This window comes from Peromyscus eremicus, chromosome 3 (assembly GCF_949786415.1).
Source record: "Peromyscus eremicus chromosome 3, PerEre_H2_v1, whole genome shotgun sequence".
Lineage (NCBI taxonomy): Eukaryota > Metazoa > Chordata > Mammalia > Rodentia > Cricetidae > Peromyscus > Peromyscus eremicus.
In genome coordinates, this window is record NC_081418.1 from 125,491,215 (window position 1) to 125,509,871 (window position 18,657).

The 18,657-nt window shown below is 50.0% G+C and overlaps 1 protein-coding gene across 1 annotated transcript in view; it reads left to right on the plus strand.

Annotated features, from left to right (window-relative positions):
* Positions 1–17,341, plus strand: part of Slc6a11 (solute carrier family 6 member 11) — a 117,774-nt gene extending 100,433 nt beyond the window's left edge. Inside the window, exons 9-14 of the mRNA XM_059256839.1 lie at positions 3,602–3,714; positions 6,387–6,524; positions 12,979–13,081; positions 13,926–14,026; positions 14,509–14,679; positions 16,135–17,341. Coding sequence (XP_059112822.1) covers positions 3,602–3,714; positions 6,387–6,524; positions 12,979–13,081; positions 13,926–14,026; positions 14,509–14,679; positions 16,135–16,287 — 779 coding nt within the window. The 3' untranslated portion in view covers positions 16,288–17,341. The remainder of the gene's footprint in view (positions 1–3,601; positions 3,715–6,386; positions 6,525–12,978; positions 13,082–13,925; positions 14,027–14,508; positions 14,680–16,134) is intronic.
* The last annotated feature ends 1,316 nt before the right edge of the window (positions 17,342–18,657 follow it).

Below are 18,657 nucleotides of genomic sequence, written 5' to 3' on the forward strand. Positions count from 1 at the left end.
TCCATTCTCAAAAGCACTAATCCAGTCCCCTGAAACACACATTAATCCCTCTTGACCTGGTCACCTCTTCAAGACTTAATTGCCTCTAAAAAACCACCTTCCAACACTGCTACCCTGACAAACACATTTGAATATGAAAGCTGGGCATGGTGGTGCCTGGTACTGAATCAGAAGAAGATACAAGATGATGAGGATAGAGACTAACAGAGAAAGCTCACTGTGGTAAACACTGTGGGGAAACATGGAAATAAACTGATTTATGTGTCTGGACCAAGAAGAACCATTGCAGGAATAATGCAAGGTTGGTTTACTGTTAGGAACTCCATTATAGTAGGCACTGTATTCACAGATTAACAAAAAACCTAGTATCTCCATGGATATGGAAAAAAAGATGTTGACAACATGTAACACCATGTATGTATATTAAAAATTATCAGAAGGGGATGGAGAGATGGCTCAGAAGTCATGAATGCTTGCCGTTCTTGCAGAGGACCCAGGTTTGGTTCCCAGCACCCACATTGGACAGCTCATAACCACCTGTAACAGCAGCTCCAGGGGATTTGATGCCCTCTTCTGGCCTCCATGAGCACTGAACTCATGTGGTACACATAAACTCACACAGGCAGGGTGCGCACATGCACGCGTGTGCACGCATGTACACACACACACAAATAAAAAAATCAAATTTTTAAAAAAGTAATCAAGAAAATATCAATTAAAGAATATTTTTAAAGTGATATATGTAGAGAGCTGGTCATGGTGGTGTACCCTTGGAAGCCTGAGGCAGAAGGAAGGTAATGCCAGCCTGATCTACACAGTGAGACTTTGCCCAAAAAAAGTTTGTATTTAAAAGTTAAAAAAGTAAAAAGTTCCTCTGTGTCCCTCATGGGAGAAAGACAAGAGATGAAAGAAAATATGTGTGGTCAACTGTGCAAAAGAGGTACAGAGAGGCCTAGAAATTAGAGAGAATGGCTATTGTCATGAAGGGCAGAAAAGGGAGGGAGAAGGGGCAAGGGTGGAGAGAGGGAAGGAAGGTACAGTACTTCCTAGAGTGTCTTCCTTATTAGCCTTGACCCTGGGTGATGTCTCATATCCCATCCAAAGTGGAGTGGGACCCAAAATGGAATACAAGCTAGGAACAGTGACCTCACTGTGTTGTGGAATGTCAGTGAGTCCTGTAGCCACACTGGGTACTAAGGATCACAGAACTAACAGAGAACAGACAGACATGATGTGCTGAGTGGGCACTGGAGAAGAAACAAGAAAACAATAACTGTAGTGTATTTGTGTCAGAACAGGACTCTGAACTAGAGAGTCTGTTGAACGGAACGTGCATGGTGGGTGGACTAAATCGGTAAATGTATATAGATCCTGAGGCCACTGTTGTCCTCTGAGGAGCAGGTACTAGAATGTACTGTATTGGAAGTCACAGGATATGTGTGCTTGGACTCCTGGTTTCCCTGTGTGGGCAGAAACATGTAGACATGCACAGGAGGGATAAATGTGCTGGGGGAGCCACCTGCAGTGACACCCCCAGTTACCACAACCCCCTCATGTCCAGACTTGAGCTTCTAAACATCACTGTCTGCAGCCAGGGCCCCTTGAAGAGGCAATCGGTTCCAGGGCTGGACCAGGACACAGTGAAGCCAGAAGATAAAGCTGTGCTCCAGAGAAGTCTGGGGACACATCAGAAGGATGCAGAACCAACCTGCAGGAGCCCCCAATGGCCTGTGCTGGGACAATTTGAACAGCAAAGTAAATAATGATCATTACTGGATCACAACCCAGAGAAAAGACTGAACACTGAGGAGCCCACGGGGGCATGAACGCATCACCTAGTGAGTGGCCTTGCGGACTCCTGATGAATGGGTGTGGAAGGAAGGAGGAAGATCCATCCTCAGGCGAACACCGTCCTAACAATGGCTATAGGAGCAAAGCTCCAGTGGAGGCTGAGATCACAGGGGAGGCCTGAGAGGAGCAGAGTCCTATGTAACCTCCAAGTTCTGCTCCCCGGGAGAGGAAAACCACTGCTTCACAATGGAGATGATGCCGACACCAGCCTAGCCAAGGGATGGGGTCACAGCAGCAGCCTACCCTGGTGTTTCTCTGAGAAGGACTTAGGACAATTCCATGGTTTTATCTCATGAAAATTGCTGTATTTCACTAAGATCAAGCATAAAAGATTATAAACACAAACACTTCAGTTTTTATATGCTAGCAACACATAGTTTGGAAAAATTAAATACTTCAAAGCATTAAAGACAAAAGGGCTGGAGAGGGAGCACAATGGTTAGGAGCACTGGCTGCTCCTTCGCAGGACCCAAATTAAATTCCTGGCACCCACATGGTTGATCACAACCTTGTGTAACTCCAGTTCTAGAGGATCCATTGCCTGGATCCATCCCTCTACGGGCCCTGTAGGCACTGCACACAGACATGAATGCAGGCAAAACATTCATACACAGAAAAAATAAATATTCTTTAAAAATAAGATGGGCCAGGAGATGTTCATAATGCCTACATTCCTGTCAGCTAAAAAAATGCTCCAATGCAATAAAAAGGAAATGGGCCAATAAAGGGGGGCATTGTGTGAATAGTAAGCACTGAAGGCACCCCGAAACACAGATTAAAAACCAAAGTGATTGAACAATGCACAGTCACTATAAGGACTAAACCTGAAATAATAACAGTATCAAATGTTGGCAAAAACATGGAGCCTCAAGCGTAAAATGACAGAACGGCATGACTGCATTTGAAATCAGTATGTCATAGGTGAAGTGTGTGGTTGTCACCCCCCACAATTTCATCTTAAACAGCACAAGCAACTTTAATCTAAAATTAAAAAAAAAAAAACTGGAGAGGTGGCTCAGAGGTTAGGGACATGTACTATTCTTCAGGTAACAAAATTGCCTGTGACTCAAGATCTAGGGTATCTAGCACGCTCTGCTGGCCTCCATGGGCACTGCACTCAGATGCACACACACACACACACACACACACACACACAAACACACACACATACATGCAACTTAAAATTAATCTTGTAAATAATAAATGAAAAAAATCCTAGCACTAGTTGCCCAGGATGCTGATGAAGGAGGATGTGAAGGTGGTAAGCAGCTAGAGGCAACAGGAATACTGTGTATCTTGATGGTGGTTGTGGTGTAAACATGTTTTCAGAATCTACTGGGATGCACATTACACTGGGCTCTTATGGTATATGGGTTGTACTATAATAAATTCTTCTACTGCACACTCTTTGCTTGGTGGCATCTCGCTATCCTAAGAACCATTTGAGGTAGATTATTCCACTCTCGCTTAGACTCAGCTGATGTCCAGTCCCGGTGAGAATATTTGGACAATATGAAAGCAGGTGGCAGGTGGATACAGAGGAAGATCTGTGGGTCAGACATTCCTGGCTTGAACCTTGACCTTTCCAGGCCCTCTGCACAGTGACATACTTTTCTGTAGGTCCATGTTAACACAGCAGTGTCGGCAGGGTAGGGACAGGAGATTTGAGTGGGACCTGGGTCCAGTGGCCTGCATCACTACATCCCTGCAGATGGAAACACTGAGAGTGACCTCTCTGCCTCCCCTCCAGGCCCTGGACTGGCTTTCATCGCCTACCCCAAGGCTGTCACTATGATGCCCCTCTCCCCATTGTGGGCCACCTTGTTCTTCATGATGCTCATCTTCCTGGGTCTGGACAGCCAGGTGAGGGGCAGAAAGAGGGAAAGGGATGGCAGGGGAGGGGACATCTAGGTAATGGGTGGGGGAGGGGAGGGGAGGGAAGGGGAGAGGCAGGTCAGGTGATGGGGAAGGGACAGGAAGGGAAGAACAGGGACTAGACAGGCCAGGTGCTGCAGCTTCTAGGCCCCAGAACCCTCTCCTAGTCATCGGACCACCAAGCAGCCCTGCCACCTTCTTGGTAGCCGCCAATCACAGACACATCTATTTGGTGTCCCGCCCTCTTGTTTACTTCACCACAAATTCCCAATTTAAGTGTTTTGGGTTTTGTTTTGTTTTTAGCTTTGTTTTATTTTAATTTATTGCAATTATTTATTTATTTATTCATTCATTCATTCATTTATTTACTTTTGTGTGTGTACACACCTGCTATAGTATACATATAGAGTTCAGAGGATAACTTGCAGAGATTACTTCTCTCCATCAACCATGTGGGGATGGAATTTAAGTCCCCAGATCCCAATTCATTTTTTTTTTCAAGACAGGGTTTCTCTGTGTAGCTCTGGCTTTCCTGCAACTCGCTATGTAGACCAGGCTGGCCTCAAACTCATGTAGATCTGTCTTTCTCTGCCTCCAGAGTGCTGGAACTAAAGGCGTGCGCCACCACTTGTGGCCCCCAATTAAACTTTTGAAATGATATCCTAAGTCCTTCCATTCTGATAATTGACTCCCAGCCAGAGGCTCCTGGAAAAGCAGAAACAGAAGTCCTAAAGAGGGTGGGCTGTGGCTGATAGTAACCGAGGGTCCCCATGTCCCCATGCCTACCAAACCATGGAGCGCTTAGGACACAGGAGAGGCAGTTTCCTTCCTCTGGGCCTGTGACGAGGACTCCACGACATGTTCTTGGCATCCTCTTGGTGCCTTAGCACCTTCATCCAACAGCTGTATGCCCACTAGTCCCTGTGGACCTCTGTCCCTCCCTCCCACCCTCCCTCCCTCTCTCCCTCTCTCCCTCCCTCCCTCCCTCCCTCCCTCTGCAACTGTTGCCCTTGGAGCAGGTCCATTTGCTCTAGGAGTGAGCGGCATGCCCCGTTCCCTCATCCCTCTACACCAGCTTGCACTCCCTCCCTGCTCTCCATGCCCACTCTCATCCTCCCCATGGCCTCCTAGCTTGAAGCCTATGGCCTCTCTCTGCCCCATAGGCCTGGAACACAGCCCCTGCCTGCTGCTGAGAACAGCTGCCTGTCTAGAGCCCAGAGAGCTGCATCCAGCCATGATGGTGGCTGTCAGTTAGGTGTCCTGACAAGTCTATGCTGGAGGCCTATGCAGAAGAGAACCGCTGCTTGACCAGAGAAGCAGTCCTGATCCTCCGGCTTTAGGGGGAAGGATAGTGCCCAAGTTAGCCGGATGAGCACTGCTTCCGCTCATGACCTTGTGAGAGTCACTGCATACACAAGCCCTGCCCGGTGTGTCTGTTAATCCAGACACGTTCAATTTCTCTCCGGAGCCAGAATCCTTCCCCAGAAACCACTAAGCTGTGCTGCAGACACGCCGGCTGTTTCTGCTGATAACTTTCCCTTCCATTGTTGTCGGCAAAGCCTTTCGGAAATCAGGGCTCTGCAGCTGGTGTGTGACAGGCAGAGGCTCCTGCCTGACAGGGGAGGTGGGACTGAGGCATGGACTCTGCTCATGCCCCACTGAGCGGGGCTCACTGACTCTTCTGCCATGTTCCTGGGCCACATTCAGCCCACCCTCTGATAGTCACACGAACGAGGACCCCTGTTCGTTGTCTGGGTTTGAAAGTAGAAGTCATGGCTGAGAGCTGCTGAGTGACTTGCTGGGGCAGATAGCCAGACTGCTTGCCTCTTACCTGTACATGTCCACACCCCATACCTCATTAGCTTCCTGGGTAAGCAGCCCTCTTTGAGTCCCATCTCCCTCCTACAAGACCCCGGAGAAAGGGTGCCAGTACCAGCCCCTGTTGTGGAGGCAGTGCCGAGGACCAGAGTTGAGCATCAGTTCTGAACAGCACCCAGCTGTGTGACTTTGAGAGCATCACTACCCTCTCTGGGTCGCAACTCTTTTTGTATAATGCAAACACCTTGTCTGGGAAGATAGATGTGAATCAGACGATTAGGGGTGCAGAGTCTCCCAACATGGTGACTAGCAAGCTCATACTCCATTGCAGCACAAAGGTGGGAGACCACCTCAGAAGCAAGTGGTCCACAGCTGGGCTCTGCCACCAAACACCTGGGTGACAGAGCTGGGTGTGGCTTTCCACCTGTCATAGGGCAGGGGACGGCCACAGTCCTAGAAGTCAAAGACAATGGCTGAGCCTGCTGCCAGCAGATTATCAAGCTCCCAGGACAGTTCTGAGACTCCTGCCTTGCCTCAAGGGCCAAGGCTGGGTCTGCTGTAACCCACAAACCCCAGAACAAGAAGTGGCATCGATGAGGGAGGAGGAGGCATCAGTCTGGAGGGCAGGCATGCCGAGTGACCCTGGGCAGTAGCTTCCCTTCTCTCAGCATCTTTTTCCGGGTCCATTCAATGGATATACTGGAGCTAGTTGGTGCTGGGCTTGCTTTCGTGACTGTGGGATGGAGTGTGAAGGCGGAGGGCAGGCCAGCGAGGAGGAAGCCCCTGGGACATGGACTGGCCTTTTCCTGGGATTTACTTACTCCTTGTGTCTCTCCCTCTAGTTTGTGTGTGTGGAGAGCCTTGTGACTGCTGTGGTAGACATGTACCCCAAGGTATTCCGGCGGGGCTACCGGCGAGAACTGCTCATCCTGGCCCTGTCCATCATCTCCTATTTTCTAGGCCTGGTGATGTTGACAGAGGTAAGTGATGTTACCAGTGCTCCATCACACTCCAGCTCCAAGACCTCAGACCTTGTGGCTCTGGGCACATCCAGAGCCTTCTCTGCTACTAGTGCTACTGGGGTACCTGCTTTACCTTTGGGGATACTGTGTAATGGACACAGACTCAGTGAGCTCTGAGTACAAGGTCTCTGCCCCCCCTCCCACCATGTCGGTGCTAAAGGTTGCTAGACCAGACAACTCACGTGGGGACTTGTCAGGCCAGACAGTGATTCCCTAGTCATCCCTTGACTAGGTGACCCTCCAGTGAAGAGAACAATGTCAGCTCTCAGGCTCAGAACTAGCTCCTTGTCAGGATGGCTTCAAGTTCAATAGTGGCTTTTCTGGAACGTCTCTCGGAATAGGCTGTGTGTTCCAGCCTCCGCCTCCCGTGTGTTCCTCCTTCTTCCTGTCCCTGCAGGTGAGGTGGGCTTCTCCCTGACCCCGAATTGAGGAGGTCTTCTAAACCATGTGCTCACTCCACCCCACAGCCATTCTGTCCCTGTCCTGTGACAGGTATCTTTGGAAGGTGAGATTAGGTGTCTTTCTCCCCGTAATGCACGAAGATAATGAATGCAGGGAGAGGGGGATGGGGAGATCCGTTGCTGAGAGACACGGAGGTTGTGTGAGAAATGGGGAGAAGAAGTGGGGAACTGGAATCCATCAGGCAGATGGGGTGAAACAGGGGCCAGCCATCTCCAGAGACCTCTTCCTCACCTCCCTCCCAGGCCCCAGTCTCAGGGAAGGTCCCGTCGCATCAGGCTGTCATCTCCCTACCTGGGCCACTGTGTTCCCAGCTCACGCCCTGTCCCTCTGGCTGTTGTAAAGATCCCTGATCAGCCTTTCCCCTGGCCCTGGCCCTCTGGCTGTTGTAAAGATCCCTGACCAGCCTTTCACCTGTCCTGTCGTCCTTCAGGCCCAAAGGTCCAGGAGAACGGGAACCTACCCTGTTCGGCCAGAGGGCCCTGGGGGCAGCTCAGGTCTTGTGTTGGATGTGAGTGACTGAGTGATTGCTGTTCTTACGCACTGTCACATTAGTGAGAGTGACAGTCACTGTTTGAGCCAGTGAGTGGGGGAGGGTCCAGTCCCTGCTCTCCCTGCAGTGGTTCTGTCTTGTGTTTCTCCATGTAGGGAGGCCGGGCTACAGCGAGTAGGGCCTCATTAAGCACTGGTTAATTACACAGAATGCAGTCATTTGTCACATACAAATTGGGAAGGAGTTAACCTGATGCCTTGAAAAAGCTAATGGGAAGATGTTGCTGTGGGTATTGCTGACCCCCACCACAGCCTGCCCTGGGTTGCCCCAAGTGCACAGGGCACTCTTCTAGGGTACATGGTGACTCCCGGGGGGCCATCAGGGCACCAGCGCTCCAGCCAACTGAGACTATTAATCAGCAGGAATTTGGGCAGCCTCACATGTCAGCCCTCCACCCCCACAGAGGGTTATCTTCAAGCCATTGTGCTGAAAAAGTTCACAGTGGGCCCAGTGGGCCATGCCAGCCTCAGTCGTCATGGTAATGGCCTGCCAGAGCCTCTCTTTCATTTACACTTGGTTAAAGCTTGGCTCTAAGGAAATTCCAGGTTACTTGCTTCTTATCTTCCACTACAGCAGTGTGACTAGTGGCCCTGCCACTCGGTTCTCGGTCCCTTCACTCAGCTCCGTGACATCCTGCTGCAAGTGGCCTTGCCTCTTGGTGCCTCAGTTTCCCTGTAGGGACACAGTCATGCCTGTCATCAAATTGCTGGAGGAGGGGAGAAACAATACGTACATTGAGACGTGGAAAAGTTATATCCAACCTAGCCATCGATCCTTTAACGGAGCTGTGTTCTGAGGACTCTGTCACCAAGCGATGGCGTATGGACATCAGAGCAGGAATTCTTAAGTGTTGCTACACACAGCCCCCTTTCACTCAAGAAATTTGTATGTGGCCCTGGAAATATAGGCATATAAAATCGATATACAGGGTCTGGAGAGATGGCCCAGTGGGTAAGAACACTGGCTGCTCTTGCAGAGGGCCTGGGTTTGATTCTCAGGACCCATGTGGCAGCACACAGCCATCTGTAGCTTCAGTCACATGTGATCCAATGCCAGCTTCTGGCCTCCATAGGCATTTCACACATGTGGTGCACAGATATACATACAGGCAAAACTGCTCATATACATAAAAATAATAATAAATAAGTATACAAACCAAACATTTGCTGATAATAGATTATAAAGAAATTTCTTTGAAAACAGTTCTTTGGTGTACATATAATTTTATTTATTAAAGCAAAGGCAAAATTGTGTACTAATGAGGTAGATGTGCTTACATAAAGAATCCAATCTTGGCTGAGTATTTGATACTACAGGATGTGGAATATCTTTAATAGTTTTCAGAGTTGATCAATATTTTGATTTTATGATCATCAATACTGAGAACCCTGGTTGCATAAATATATAGTTCATAACTTCAGAAGCATGTTCAGGGTACTTTCAGAAATTGATTCTGTCCTAATTCCAAGACAAATTTATTGAATGATCTTTTATGCACCTTAAATAGCAGTTTTTAAGACCAAACACTCTGAGGCTGGCAAGATGGCTCAGTGAGTAAAGATGCCACCAAGGTGGCCAACCTGAGCTTGGTCCAGAACCCACAAGGTAGGAGAGAACTGACTCCTCCTACAAGTTGTACTCTGGCTTGCACACATGAACCAAAGCACAGTTCACATGCATACACACACACACACACACACACACACACACACACACACACACACATGCATTTTATTAAGTATAAAAAGAAATATCAAACATTCTAATAATATAATGCAAAGATATCCTAACTTGATACACACTGAGGAATGACTGAGAAAATGCAAAAAGTCTTTATAAGTCAGTTGGCCTTTTTCCTTAGCTGCCCTTAATATTCTTTCTTTATTCTGTATGTTTAGTTGTTTAATTATTATGTGGCGAGGGGACTTTTTTAGGCAAACCCAGCAGAATAACACCCAATTTCTCAATGGAGACTTTGAAAGCCAGAAGGTCCTGGACAGATGTAATGCAGACACTAAGAGACCATGGATGCCAGCCTAGACTAATATACCCAGCAAAACTTTCAATCATCATAGACGGAGTGAACAAGACATTCCAAGACAAAGCCAGATTTAAACAATACTTATCCACAAACCCAGCCCTACAGAAAGCACTAGAAGGAAAATTCCAACCTAAGGAAGTCAGATACACCCTCGAAAACACAGGCAATAGATAAAGCCACAGCAGTAAACCCCAAAGAAGAGAAGTACACACACACTACCACCAAAAAAAATAACAGGAATGAAAATGCAAAAAGTCTTTGTTTTCCATAATTAAACCATTATGTTTCTGGAAGAGCAGATGCCTTTATATGTACAGTAAAAACACTGCAGTTCGTAACATGCAGTCTTGAATCTGAAATGTTTCAGGCAGTATGCGTTGGCACAGAGTGTCATGTACTCAGAACCGTGGCTCTGGTGAGGCCACGTAGTGCAACACCAGTGAGCACTGCCAGAAAACACCTCTGACGTCTTACAGATTTGATTTTGAATTAATTTTCAGTCGTGGTACAGTCAGAATCCTTTAGCCTTTGCCAAGTTTTTTTTACACCCTCCACATTCATGTATATGACCTGCACAGCTTAAGAAGCTGGGCCATAGCCAGGCGTGGTGGTGTGTGCCCTTAATTCCAGCACTTGGGAGGCAGAGGAAGGTAGGTCTCTGAGTTCGAGGCCAGCCTGGTCTATAGAGGAGTCCTGACAACCAGGGCTACATAGGGAAACCCTCTGTCTTGAAGAAAAAAAAAAAAAAAGAAAGAAAGAAAAGAAAATGGGCCATAGACCATAGAGCACCCTAGGTCACTAGGGGACCTAGACTCAGCAAATGTCTTGCTTTGTGTCCTTTTCAGTGCTGATGCTGGACTGAACTTACCTCACTCATGCTAGGCAAGAGCTCCACCCCTGAGCTATACCCCTACCCCCCCCTTTTTTTTTTTTTTTTACCTTTTATTTGGATGGTCTCACTAAATTGAGTAGGCTAGATGTGAACTAGCTCTGTGTGTGGGGGGGGGGCGAGCCTTGAACTTGTGATTCTCCCACCTCAGCCTCCTGAGTGTCTGTAATGACAGGCCTGGCGAGACTCAGAAGTTGTCTTTGGTACGTGCAACCTGTGGCTGAGCAGAAATCAATGTGTGACCTGAAGCACTCCTGGGAAGTTCATGGAAAGCTACTTAGTTCTTTTTTAATGATATCTGGGCAGTTAGGAGGGGCATCTTGAGTTTGAACTCAGAAAGCCAAACTCACTGCTAGTCAGGTGCCTCAGACCCATGCCGGGAGCTGACAGACTCTAATGTCCACTGTTGCTATCACAGGCAGCCTCCCATCAGACAGGGCCTGGGGATTGTTTAGCTCCACTCTCCCTGTGTTCTTCAAAACATGAAGATATCACTAATAATGTTAAAAAGAGATTTTTTTTTCCTGTAAAAAATTTGACTTCTGGGACATTCCAGAAAATCTGTACATCAGGCCTCACACCCATGCCCCCTAACAACCATCGGCCAGAACCGTGTGTCCAGATGGTGCATGGGCCTTGCAGTTAGCCACAGTCTCCGCACGCCCTGCACACTCAACCCTCTCTTCACACTGGTGCTGTGTGTGGCCCTGTCTTCCTTACGATGTCACCTCAGTCTTCGGAGGAGACAGATGAGGGAACACGTGGTCTCGAGCTATGGAATACGCATGGTAGAAGACAGCCCAAGGGATGTTACTGGGGGACTCGTGTTCCCAGTGAGACCCCTTGGCAGACACAAGAGGCCCTGAAACCACACTCTGGCTTTCTAGCCCACTGCCTCGACTTCCCCGACTTCCCCAACCTGACCCTTCCAAGCTCTTTCATGTTGATTTCCCTGCATCTGTGCTCTTCATGTACCAGGAAGATTTTCCTTACAGATGTTATTTCTGCCCAAATCCAGACCTGGCCTCTCCTCCCCCTCCCTTCCCCTCCCATGCTCTCTCCACCCCCAAATCCTCATGAAGGAGACTTCGAGGGGCAGGGCTTCACCGAATTTCATCTTCAGACTTGCTCAGACGGTTATCCCAGCACACCAGAAGCCCCATGAACAACAAATCTACAGATTCCTGGGTCCCTCCTATTTTCCTAGGACCAGTCATCTCTGGTTTATTCATAATGCCTAACATCATATAAACAGTATGTGAAGAGCTACATTGTACTGTTTTGGGGGGAATGGCAAGAGGTCTGTTAGGGCTCTCTAAGGGAACAGAGTATAAAAAGGGGTTTAGGATGGCTGACATGGTTGCGGCTGCTCCTTGGAAAGAAGAATCTGGTAGCTACTCAGCCCATGAAGCTGGACACACCAGTGGTTGTAAACTGGGGCTGGAGGCCCAGGAAGATCACTTGGAAGCTTAGCATTGTGTCTGTGTTGGAAGGATGGAGAAGCTGAGGTCCATGGTGGTGGAGGCCACAGTAGAAGCACTAGGTAAAGACATGTTTTTTTCCTCACATCTCTTTCTGTCTGGGCCCTCTGTTGGAAGACGCTGCCCACTCTGAGGCCAGGTTTCTTCACTTTGGTCGATGAAGGCCAGCCATCAAGGGGCCGACCATGTGTTATAGAGTAAGCCCACAGGCAACCTTCATCGGTAATTCATCCCAGAGATGAGCCGTGCACTTACTGTGTGTCCATTTCTGAGCTCTGGGCAAGCCAGACAGTAGCATGCCACAGAGCCCATGCTCTAGGTGATTCTACTGACATCTTTTAGGGACCTACTGTGGGCTGGAGGGACAGTAAGGACCAAGGTGCGGGGGCTTCCCAGGCAGAGCTCAGAGCTCTCAGCTGCTGAGATCTGCTGTCTCAAGGAGAAACAGAATGTAGCGTGGTACTTTTAGGATTAAATTGTAAGTTCAGACAATGAAGTCTAGAAACCTGAAGAAAGAGTGAGGCTGAGGATGGAGGACTTCTCAGAGGAAGTGACATTTTAGCTGAGCTTTGAAATAACTTAACCAAATGCAAAGTGAGGCCACTTGCCTGAGAATGGGTGGTGGGGCAGGTTGGAGGGAGCCAAGGGTAATTTTAAGCCTATGAAAAGATGGCAGAGGGCAAGAGTAGCAGCAGTGAGGCCTGCCTGGAGGCTGCTGGAGCTGACCCTCTGGGGAGAATATGTTGAAGCCATCTGCCCCCTCCACTCTGGTTTCAGTGGCGCCTCTGATGCCACGGACCACCTACAACCCCGATATCTCTACAGATCTGGGCCTGGCGACACCCAGCTGCAGAGAGTACAGCACTCGGACTAGAGATGAGCAAATCACTGGCTGGCAGCTGCCAAAGCAGAGAGAGGATGCCACGGAGGCCTCCTACTGACCCTGTTTTCCCACGTGTCTGTCTGTGTGTCTGTCCTCTTACCTGCAGGGAGGCATGTACATCTTCCAGCTTTTTGACTCATACGCCGCCAGTGGTATGTGCCTGCTCTTCGTGGCCATCTTTGAGTGTGTCTGCATCGGCTGGGTGTATGGTAAGTGGTGGCTGGGCCCCTGGGACCTGGCATGCTGCATCTATCTGTGCACTTCCCCTCGGGACTCAGGTTCCTTCCTACTGTCACCTTCCCGTTTTTACCCTGGCATAGGCTGTTCAGGACCCAGACACCCCGATCTCTGGCCAGTCCTACTCTGAGGCTCAGTTTCCCCATTTGTGTCCCAGAGGGAGATTTGAGGCAGAGCCACTAGCATGAGCCACGCCCTCATTCATTTTACCTTCTGGTCCTCACACAAATCAGGATGAGATCTGCTGTCTCAAGGAGAAACAGAATGTAGCTTGGGAGCAATAACTACTAGTCATACAAGCAGCCCAGAAGGCCCTCGCCTCCAGAGCCCCAAACCTTGTGAATCACCCATGTGTCTACCTCACCTTGCCCATCGTGTTTATTGGCTTTGCACCACTGCAAAGAAAATCCCCAACATGGGCTACTTAAGAACTAGAGGGCTAGCAGAACTCATGGTTCTGGAGTTCAAGTCTAAGATTGAGTGGTTTCATTGCTTCTGGTCCTGGTGAAGGCCTCTCACGGTGGGAGTATGTATTGGAGAAAACCATCACATCTCTAGCAGGGAACAGGGAGCCGCACCTCTACCATTGACCTAAGGACCTCTGTAGGGCCCTCCTTCCCAGAGTACAGTAGGACTTCGCACTTCTCACACCTAATAATGCCACCCAAGGGACCCAGATTTCCATGCAGGCACTCAGCACTCAAGCCCAAGCACTCCACGTCCCATGCTGGGGAAGGTAGCCCTGGCCCCCGCCCCCCCACACACACTTTACCTCTGCTCCGAGACACCTATGCTTGTCTGCTTTCCTCCGGATAGGAAGCAACCGGTTCTATGACAACATCGAGGACATGATTGGCTACCGGCCACTGTCACTCATCAAGTGGTGCTGGAAAGTTGTGACCCCTGGGATCTGTGCGGTAAGGCCTGCAGAAAGCCTTTTCCAGTCCCTTCGTTTGCTAGCTAGCCACTCTTCAGCTCCAGCCAGCTCAGCTGAGGCTGGCCCTGAGGAGGGTCAAGGGTTAGGCTGTCGCTGGAACCAGGCCCCAGGCCAGCGTTGGTGAGAGGAGGCTTCACAGAAAAATGGTCTCATTATTCTTTGTCCTCTCTCTGGCTCTGGGGGCATCAGAGCTTATCTTCCCAATTGAAGGGGTCAGAATAACAGATTCAAGAGGGCCCTAAGATAAACTCTGAGTGGGAAGAAGCTGAGAAAGAGGATCCTGGGAGAGGGGACAGACATCACATCTCTGGAGAGGTCCCAAGCCCCTGTGTTCTGACTGTCGGACCAGCTTCCCTCCAGAGTTCTACCACAGGCTCACTGTGGACAGTTGAGATACCTGGACCTTTGGAGTAGGTCAGGGCTGAGGGACACCACCAAGAACCTCTGTCTGCCTCCCCACAGGGCATCTTCATCTTCTTTCTGGTCAAGTACAAGCCCCTCAAGTACAACAACGTGTACACATACCCAGCTTGGGGCTATGGCATTGGCTGGCTCATGGCTCTGTCCTCCATGCTATGTATCCCGCTCTGGATCTTCATCAAGGTGTGGAAGACAGAGGGCACCCTGCCCGAGGTGAGCAGTTGGTGGAGGAAGCAGGGGTAGAGGGCTGGGCTGGATGGAAGGGGAATTGTGGCAGGCTCCTCTTTGGCAGGTGTTCCTCCTTAAAAGGTACCAGCAGCACCTCTGTGAGACTTCCGGGTTAAAGCCTCCCCACCTGCCGAACAGGCAGTCAGCACCCCTTAATGGATAGAGGGTGTACGAGGCCTGGGGGTTCCTACAGGGAAAGCATTTGAATCAGGATCTGAGCTGAGGTTTGGCCAAATGTCAGTTCTGACAGGCCATAGGGAAACATAAGTGCCATCTAAAATGCTCCCTCCTGGGCTCCAGCAGAGGCAGACAGATGGAGAAGGTCCCTTTTGTTGCTTACAGGAGGTGTTGGTCAAGGGCAGTTGGTTAATTGATATCGAGACCAAACTGTCCAGAGGGAACTGACCTAGGACCACTGGCTCAGCCCCCCCAGCAGCCTCCTGGTAGTTACGAGCCCTTTCCTGGCTTCTTCCTGTCACCCTAGCTCATACCCTGCCCACCCAGGCAGCAGGGCTTGTTACAGAGTGAGCCTCTGATCTAGCCCAGCTTCAGGCCTTGAGACCTGTCCACACATCCTGAGCCTGGCACACGAGAGGCACGATTAATCAGCTCCTATGAGTCTGAGTGTTAATCCTACCTAGGCGGCATGGCGTTTACCTAAAAGAGGAGGCCCAACCTTGTCCCTGAGTACTAAGTCACTCCAAAGTCCTTGCAGCGTTTTTTCAGGTAAGGGCCCATGCTCAGGAGGGCTTCCTGAGTCCTGGTCCAAGGACGTGCAGATGGTGCTGAGGTGGGGTCCATGCTCGAGATGCATTGTGAGAGGTTGAGGCTATGAGTGGAAGCTGAATTAGGGATGACGCCTGCCTCTAGGCATAGCTTGAGGAGCTCAGTACATGGAGCTTCCCCTGTACTGCAGTGGCATGGTGACAAGCCCAGGGCAGGGTAGGACTCTGATTAACCAACGTTTACATCAGTAGCCTTGGAAGTCTCTGAGCCTCTGGACAGCCAGCGCCTGCCATCCTGGCCCACAGATAGAGGGATGCAGCCAGAGGTCAGGAGACTGGCTGGCACAACCATCAGGCCACTTCAAAGCTCAGCTCCCCCTGCTGCCAAGGCAGGAATGGAGTGGCAGGCCCTGAACCCGACTCTCTAGTCTTGGTCCCCTTCTACAGTCATGATGCAGGGACTAAGTGTCTCCATCTCCTTATTTCTCACCTACTGCCCGGAGTGGGACCTCAGCCATCCCCATTTCTGGTGGTGGGAACTCAAGGAGGTAATGCCTCACCCCGAAGTGAGGAACAAGGCAAAGCCAGGGCCTGGCCCTCAGTCTGGTGGCTCCATAGCACCAAGGAACATCTATACAGGTGGGGAGGCAGAAGTGGACAGACCCTGGGCCCCGGCAGTGTTGCTCACACAGCCTTCTCCTCTTCAACCATCTAGAAATTACAGAAGTTGACAGTCCCCAGCGCTGATCTGAAAATGCGGGGCAAGCTTGGGGCCAGCCCACGGACGGTGACCGTTAATGACTGTGAGGCCAAGGTCAAGGGCGACGGTACCATCTCTGCCATCACAGAGAAGGAGACGCACTTCTGAGTCCCACCAGCCACTCGGATCCTTCTCCCCCGTTCCTTCCCTGCTTGTAAATGAATCCTGAACCTTGTACTTCACCTAATGTTAGGGGCTTGCTCATCTGCACAGGACTATTAACAAGTTAACTCCCAGCCGGCCACTGTGTGCCCTGGACCCTCGCCTCACTCCCGTGATCATGGGCATATCCAACTTACCAAGATAACTCTGTACAGTGATTAGCAGATCCTGGCCTAAGGTGGCTCAACCCACGTTTTCTAGAGTCCTTGTATTATACTGTCAACTTTTATGCTGTGGGCGAGTGGAGTGAGGGAACAGAGCCCATCCGCCTCTGGTTTTCAGTCATTCCTGACCTTGTCTTGGACCTTCTCTGCCCACCCTCCTCTGTACCCTAGGGACAGTTTGTTCTGTTTTGTTATTTTCTTTTGGTCTTCCCCTTTTCCAATGACAGGACCTTCCACATGTCAAAGTTGCAAGACAGTGAAGAAAGCATCCCACCATCCACAGGGCTCCTGAGTAATCAGGAGTTGATGACTGTCCCATCCAGTGTCTGCAGCTACTTCCTTCCCTCCCTGGTCCTCAGTTTCTCCATCTCCCAGATTGAGGGAGGGGATAGAATGGAGTCTTCCCCTTGAAGCGGGGAAAGATTCCCTGCCTCACTGCCTCGCAGGGCTGCTTTGACCTTGACCTGCAGAGACTTGCAGGCCTCTTCTCTATCCTTCTTTGCTATGACCCCCTCCAACCTTATCTTAAGTCAAACCTATCACAAACTATGTTGGGGAAGTGTGTTTCCCTAACAACTGGAGTTTTAGTGTAGCCCTGATCCCTGGAGAACAGCACATCCCCAGCCCCTGTGACAGGGGGTCCCACCATCTCTTCAACCTTCTTGGCCATCAGTCTGTCCCTCCTTCCTTAGTAGGGATGGACAGAGAGCAACCACCTCTTCTTGCAGCTGCCTGGCCAGGATCTATGGCCATCCCTGCAGGGGAGCTAGTGAGGCCCGGGGCTGGATTCCACCCACGGGCCCCTTCCTTATACCACCTCTGCCCGCTCTTGTCCTCTGCCCTCTTCTCTACCTTCCTGCCACTCCTGCAGATCCTGTGGGCAGACATCTTCTGGAGTCATTCCACCTGCCCAGGTGTGAGGAGCCTTCACTCACACTTACCAGAGGGAGGAACTGGGCATCCATCCCTCAGGCTCTTCCTTGGAAATAGAGAACAGACGTGGTCCCCAGGAGGAGGCTGGCACTGTGCCCTCCCGCCTGGCTCAGACCTTTTGGACTGACCTCTCTCTTCCGCATCCGCTGGGTTTTCCAGCTGTATTGTCTGCCCAGCTATTGGGGGATGGGAGGTGGGAGAGGGGCGTCCTTTCTCTCTTCCTGTAATTGCCTAGATTCATCTGTTGGAAAGGTGATATTTCTTCACACTAAGGCTCCCGTGTCCTGTCAAAGACCTGAATGCTCTATTTCCCCAAAGCTTCTGGACTCTGAGCTGTTCTGCCCAGCCGCACCCCCCAACCCCCTCCCCTGCCTCCACCTAAAGCCTGAGATGGCTGAGCCAAATGCCCAGCACTCCCCAGCTAGTTGTACACTTGTCCAGGGCATGCCCCTGACCCAGCTGCTCACAAACAGGCCACATATTCCTTCTGGGAAGGCCAACGTCATACTGAAGACAACCTGTGAGTTGGTCCTCAACTGCTGTCCCCCACCACCCCTGAGGAGGGAGGCTGCCCATTGCTGCTATTGCTCCTTACCACCAACTCCCTCATGGACAGACAGACAGATCCCTAATGTCTGTCATCACAGACACACGTGTTGTACATGTGGCCCTTAACACTTGACACTCATAACATTACTCATGGGGCAGGGTAGAGGGAGGCTTGTGGTTGGGGGTTGTTTTTTTGTCTTGTTTTTGTTTTGTAATTTCATACTAGTATTTGGGTAACTGTAGGGAGGAGGGGAGGGTAAGAGGGAGCAAGGGGACATGTCTTTGTGTCAACTTTTTTGATATTCATTAGAAATGATACAATATATCCTTTCTGAGATATTTACAGTATTATTAAAAATGAAAAGGATTGGACGGTTTTGCATAACAAACTTTTTATTGGCAACCCAAAGAGCATAAGATTGTCTGCTCCTTTTAAAAAATTAAAAGATGTGGATCGACTCCCATATGGCTGTTCCCAGCAGGCGGTCTTTATTGGGTTCCCTCCCGTCCTCGAGTATCCACAGGATGCACCTTCATAACCATCTTGGTTCTGTAATTAAAGGCTGTGGTCTCTGTTCAGCATTATAGACCAGACGGCATGGGGAGAGGTGGTATTTCAGGCCTACTTGGATGCCTTTGTCGTTCCTGTAGTCACCGTACTACATACAGT